At 38.0% G+C, this 5,813-nt stretch overlaps 1 protein-coding gene across 1 annotated transcript in view; it reads right to left on the bottom strand.

The window, feature by feature from the left end:
* Positions 1-1,433: 1,433 nt before the first annotated feature.
* Positions 1,434-5,813, bottom strand: part of med1l (mediator complex subunit 1-like) — a 13,416-nt gene continuing 9,036 nt past the window's right edge. Inside the window, exons 11-17 of the mRNA XM_016546266.1 lie at positions 5,123-5,234; positions 4,764-4,888; positions 4,555-4,670; positions 3,461-3,659; positions 3,261-3,362; positions 3,055-3,157; positions 1,434-1,839 (exon numbers count right to left, since the gene is read on the bottom strand). Coding sequence (XP_016401752.1) covers positions 1,515-1,839; positions 3,055-3,157; positions 3,261-3,362; positions 3,461-3,659; positions 4,555-4,670; positions 4,764-4,888; positions 5,123-5,234 — 1,082 coding nt within the window. The 3' untranslated portion in view covers positions 1,434-1,514. The remainder of the gene's footprint in view (positions 1,840-3,054; positions 3,158-3,260; positions 3,363-3,460; positions 3,660-4,554; positions 4,671-4,763; positions 4,889-5,122; positions 5,235-5,813) is intronic.

Below are 5,813 nucleotides of genomic sequence, written 5' to 3'. Positions count from 1 at the left end.
CCTTGAAATTGTAATTGTGATTATTATTTACGATTATCACAATTTACATTGAATGATGTTTATACCATTGTTTGATGCAACTGCATGCCGTATTTTTATATGAAAATAAACAAGCTGAAAACACTAACTGAAAAAGTGCTTTTCTATAGTATTAAGCCTCAAATGTCAACTATACATCGGATTGGTTTCTTCTTTAAATTATAAAAAAGTAAAAATATGAATTGTATTATAATGTTATACTAAAACTAAAATTAAAATAATGGGGAAAAACCCTTAAGATAACATGCAGAAAGAAAAAAATGCATCTTAAGCACGCAGAATAACATAAGTGGACTTTGAACTATTAATTTCCACTTTGAACGATCAATTGTGGCATCCATAATTGTAATCGCGATTAGAAATTCGATTAATTGTGCAGCCCTATGTCACACTGTATTAAAGCAATATGTTACTGTATGCAATGCTTTTAACAGAACTTCACTATTTGTTTTTTACCTGCCATCATCTTCTGTGACCACGTCTGATGAGAATTTGTCTAGCAGAGGGTCTCTGACATGCATTACTCCTTATTCATATTAATAAAGTAAAGAAAAATGTTCTGAAATGTCCAGATGTGACATTTAGAGCAGGATACTTATTTCAGTTGTGTGCCTGTATTAACTGCACTTGGATGCTCTACATTATCATATGGAAAATGTTCCTTGAAGCTACACATATTCATGGGCCTTTTAAAAATATTCTTAATTAAAAATGGCACTTGGTTGGATGTTTTATTTTATACAGTTAGATTAATTCATTTTTAAGTGTGGCTTAAGCATTGAAACGGCAATAAAATTCCCGGACTACAAAGTACAAGCAGACGTTACTTATGAATATCACAAGATATGAGTTAACAGATAAAATAGGCTTTTGTGGTGGAAAACCATAGGGAGACTCTAAAGCATGTCTTTTGTTGAGCACAGATTTATAAGTGATCCTCATTACATATTTGGGAAGATGGTTGGCACTTGTTGCATTTTTCAAAATGCAATTCAATAAATTGCACCAATTGGCAAGTAACACAGTTTCATATACTCGCCAAAGCCGCATTTTTATGCATTTGGTGGAGTGTTAATTTCAGACCCTGGCAGAAATGCTAAGGGTGTCCCATACACAACCACTAACTAGATTCTGCAGCGCTGTCAGGAGCAATCCATGCATGAAATAAATGCATTTTAAAATGCAAGATTTAGCAGTTTGTTTAGTAACGGTTTAAGATTATTCCGCAAGAAGTATTTTTTCTCTCTGGAATAAATGCACACTGATGAACTGTGCACAATATGACCAGGAACAGCTCTGATTTCTTGTTAACTTCTAGTAGTCAGACCTGCATTCATGAAATAAAACAGCTTTCGATAAGCTTTTAAGATAACACACCTTTATTTAAGATTTATTTTTTATTTAATGATTTAAGATGTGTCTAAAATAGTGTAAGAAATCTCTTAAACTTCTCTGTAGTAAAATCTCTCCTCGTCCTATAGAAGCTCTGCAGGAAGTCCACTGGTCACCCAGTGTAAACAGACAGCCAGAGAAGCACAGGGGGAACGGTTAGCAACAGCATCTGTATTCGCATTATCAGCCACTGGGGCAGCAACAGACATAAGATAGCGGCCTGAAGGAGAGACCACGCTCTCATCCTCAACGGCCTCACAGGAGACGGAGGCAGACGGGTGGACGGCACGGATTATATCGCTCTCCATGACAGCAGAGGACTCTGGGTCAGCTGCAGGTACGGGAGGAGTCATCCAGCTGGCCACTTTCCTGCGTATGGCCCTCATCGTGATAGGGATGGACATGCATCTGGAAAAACACACACACACACACACACACACAGAAAACAAAAAGGGTGAGTGAGGATTCAAGGACAGAGGGAGTTTCCAGAGCACAAGCAGCATTCTGGGACAAGGCTCACTTTGAATCGTTCACATTTTCTGGGCATTTTGGGACAAAAATCTGCTTTAAACATAAAATCTGAGAGTAAATCCGAGTAAATCACTACATGCTTACAGGAAGGTGAAAGCAAAATGTTTAGTAAACATGGAAGGTCTGGACTTTACAAATAAGAGGGAGTTTAAATTCTATGGAAATCTGCAGAGCTTTCAGAGGATTCCGTCAGTACATAACCTCATTGTTGCTGTAAGCTGATAGTTCCACCATAAAATTCTGCCATCAGGTTGTTCACCTTCATGGTCTTTCAAACCCAAGGCTTTTGTTCATCTTTGAAGCACAAATGAAGATATTCTGAATGAAACCGGAGAGATTTCCGTCCTCCGCGAGTCAAGCACATACGTTTGAGCTTTTGTTGACCATATCTTATGTCCTCTATGCAGGAAATTGTGACCGTTTTGGTCGCATATGCTCCCGAAATTTAATCTTTGCGACCTAAAAATATATTTTGGAGCATTTGTGCGAGTGCAAATAATTGTTGTGGTGCGACCGGTTTTCATTTCTCTACAAAACGATCGCTAATTACTTGCACAGTATGCAACGGTTTTAATTTCAGCCGATCTCTGTGCCAGATTTGCACAAACTGCATTGCAATAATTTTCCAAAATGTCATTTGTGTGGAAATATTACGAAGGCGGTAAACGGCCGTTAACAGAGTCCAGAGACGCTGAAGACTGATGCAAAGAGGAGAAAATAGTGTAGCAGGCAGAGCAGAAAATCCTGAATATTGAATTGGGGGTGAAGGGTTTATATGAATGTATCTCTTAAGTATCGTTCTGTTTTCAGCAAATAATACATGGTCTTTTTTTTGCTTCTCGCCTCTGTATAATGCATATTAGTGTTTATATGCACAGCTGCTTTGTTTACAGCAGTAACATTTATGAACTCGTGCAAAGTTTTGGGTGAGGAAGAGAATTTTTGTAACTGATGCCAATATTCAGTTTTGCATGAACTAAGCCTTTAAGTATCGAGTTTGTTATTGATACGATTAACAAAACAGTTTGCATATGCAAAATGGCATCATTATTAGTGAGCATGTGCAATAGTGATGCAAAATGTTGGACTCACCGTGTAAGGACTCTGGATATGTAGTCGTCCAATTTATGATCCACAAAATCAGGCATCAGAAGTCTGCAGCTCATCTGATGAGAGTCCACCACCGTCACCTGAACTAGCACAGAAAAAAAACAACAAACCTTTCAGATAGCACGCAATGAATTTGCATTTATAGTATAGTGAATCTAATTTTTAATATAGTGTGTAACGGTCCTTACGAACAGCCAGGTGGTTGTTATCATCAAGGCTGAATGTAACAGAAAGGCAGTGGTCTGATTCTGGAAGGATCTCACATCTCAGGTCATACAGCAAGCCAGCATCTACAGTATAAGAATAGAGAGAAGGCAAAAACTTTAGTTCTTAAGTTACGACAAATGAGTCTGAGAAGGCCAGGAGAACGTGCCGCCAGTCTAATGACCTATGAGCTGGCTGTGGTTACTGAAGCAGCTTGCCAGCAGGAGGTTGATGGCAGACTGATGGCGAAGGAGATCCAGTAAGGCAGGGACGTGGCCGGGGTGTGTGAAGGGGACTGTGTGAATTAAGGCTCCTTTCCAGGACTCTCGGCCCCAAACGGCCCCAGGGAACACATAACTGTGGTACTCAGAGGCAGGCAATGGCTGAGAAACATTAAAGACGGTAACCAAGGTAAATAAGACCGAAACAGAGAAGAGCAAATCAATGAACGTCTGCTTCTGCTGTCCCAAAACAAACATCTTCTAGCAGCAAAGAATGACAAACACAATTCAATGCAAATATTGTAGAGTAGCCAGTAATGAACCAACCAAACAAACGTTCTGAATATCCCGTAATCTCTCTGTGCAATATATGTAATTATCATGGCAAACGTGGTTGTTTATGTAAAGTATAGTGGCTTGGGTTGCAAACAGACCACAACAAACTGCACCCCGTCTGTCCAGGAGATCTTGGAGCTCAGCGTTTTGCTGGTGTTCAAGAGAAGTTGAGGTAGAGGCTCCACCTGCTGGGGTTTCTCAGCTATTACACCATCTGAGTAATGTTTGGAGACCGGTTACTTGGCATCGGTACATGATATGGTTAAAAAACAATCGATTTTTAAGTGTCTCTCAATGTATGATGCACCTGTGATTTTGCCCATTTTCTCTATGAAGGACATAAGCATGGGTAACGGTGGCTGTAGTTTGAGAAGAAAGGTGGCAGGGAGTAATTCAGAGATTCAGTGAGCAGGGAACACATAACTGTGGTACTCAGAGGCAGGCAATGGCTGAGAAACATTAAAGACGGTAACCAAGGTAAATAAGACCGAAACAGAGAAGAGCAAATCAATGAACGTCTGCTTCTGCTGTCCCAAAACAAACATCTTCTAGCAGCAAAGAATGACAAACACAATTCAATGCAAATATTGTAGAGTAGCCAGTAATGAACCAACCAAACAAACGTTCTGAATATCCCGTAATCTCTCTGTGCAATATATGTAATTATCATGGCAAACTTGGTTGTTTATGTAAAGTATAGTGGCTTGGGTTGCAAACAGACCACAACAAACTGCACCCCGTCTGTCCAGGAGATCTTGGAGCTCAGCGTTTTGCTGGTGTTCAAGAGAAGTTGAGGTAGAGGCTCCACCTGCTGGGGTTTCTCAGCTATTACACCATCTGAGTAATGTTTGGAGACCGGTTACTTGGCATCGGTACATGATATGGTTAAAAAACAATCGATTTTTAAGTGTCTCTCGATGTATGATGCACCTGTGATTTTGCCCATTTTCTCTATGAAGGTCATAAGCATGGGTAACGGTGGCTGTAGTTTGAGAAGAAAGGTGGCAGGGAGTAATTCAGAGCAGGATTCAGTGAGCGGCTGAAACACTGGAAACCTAGAGCACACAAAAATAAAGATTTCATCTTGACTGATATAATAAGGGTCAGAAAAATCAATATTGCACCATTCATTCTTCTCGCTATAGAGCTAGACTAGAGTTAAAAGGAATTGGGAAGGTTTGAAAGAGCCTTTGTTTGTTCAGGGTACAAGTATGTCCCACTTCCTTGTCTGTACTTCAACCTGCAACCGTTAGGAGATCATCACACTTTGTGAAGACAGCAGTACTCACCCGAAAGAGTCGACCTGAGGTGGAGAAGAGATCAGAGATGCCCTCTGCAGCCTGTGTGAGGCGTCACTGCTTCCCACTGTTACCAGAGCCATCTGGCCAACACTAACCTCACCTATATACAATTGAAAAAATAGTTACTTGAAATAAAATAAATATTAATTGAACAAATTTCTAAAATATAAAACTTTTTTTTTCAACTTTTCTCATTTTGATTTAGTTTAACTTAATGTACTAAACAAAAATTGAATTAATTTTTAAATACTAAAAATAAAAACAAAATAATTAACTTTGAATTAAAATGAAAAAAAAATCTAAAAAATAAAAATAAAAAAAAAAGTCTAAAAACTGTTTCAAAATTGAAAAAAAAAAAAAAAACTATAATAGTATCTCAAACTGATGCTACTGGGTATTTTATAGTTATCTGATTGGACTGATTAGAATTGTTGTTGACAAATCAAAACTAAAACTATTAAAAATAATAGAACTAAAATAAATAAATAAAAAATAAAAAAAATTTTCTTTTAGATTAATAACTTACATTTAAACAAATTAGAAATGCTGCCTTGGCAACTAACAAAAATAAAATGGCTACTAAAATTGCTAAAACTGAAGAAGAAAAAAAACCTTAAAACTAATAAATGACAAATGTACTAAAAGTTACTAAAACAAACTAAAATGAAACCTGAAAAAA

Source organism: Sinocyclocheilus rhinocerous, unplaced genomic scaffold, assembly GCF_001515625.1.
Source record: "Sinocyclocheilus rhinocerous isolate Xijiao unplaced genomic scaffold, SAMN03320098_v1.1 scaffold1812, whole genome shotgun sequence".
NCBI classification, from domain to species: domain Eukaryota; kingdom Metazoa; phylum Chordata; class Actinopteri; order Cypriniformes; family Cyprinidae; genus Sinocyclocheilus; species Sinocyclocheilus rhinocerous.
Note: the sequence above shows the minus strand (reverse complement) of the source record. Positions and strands in the feature narration are given on the sequence as shown.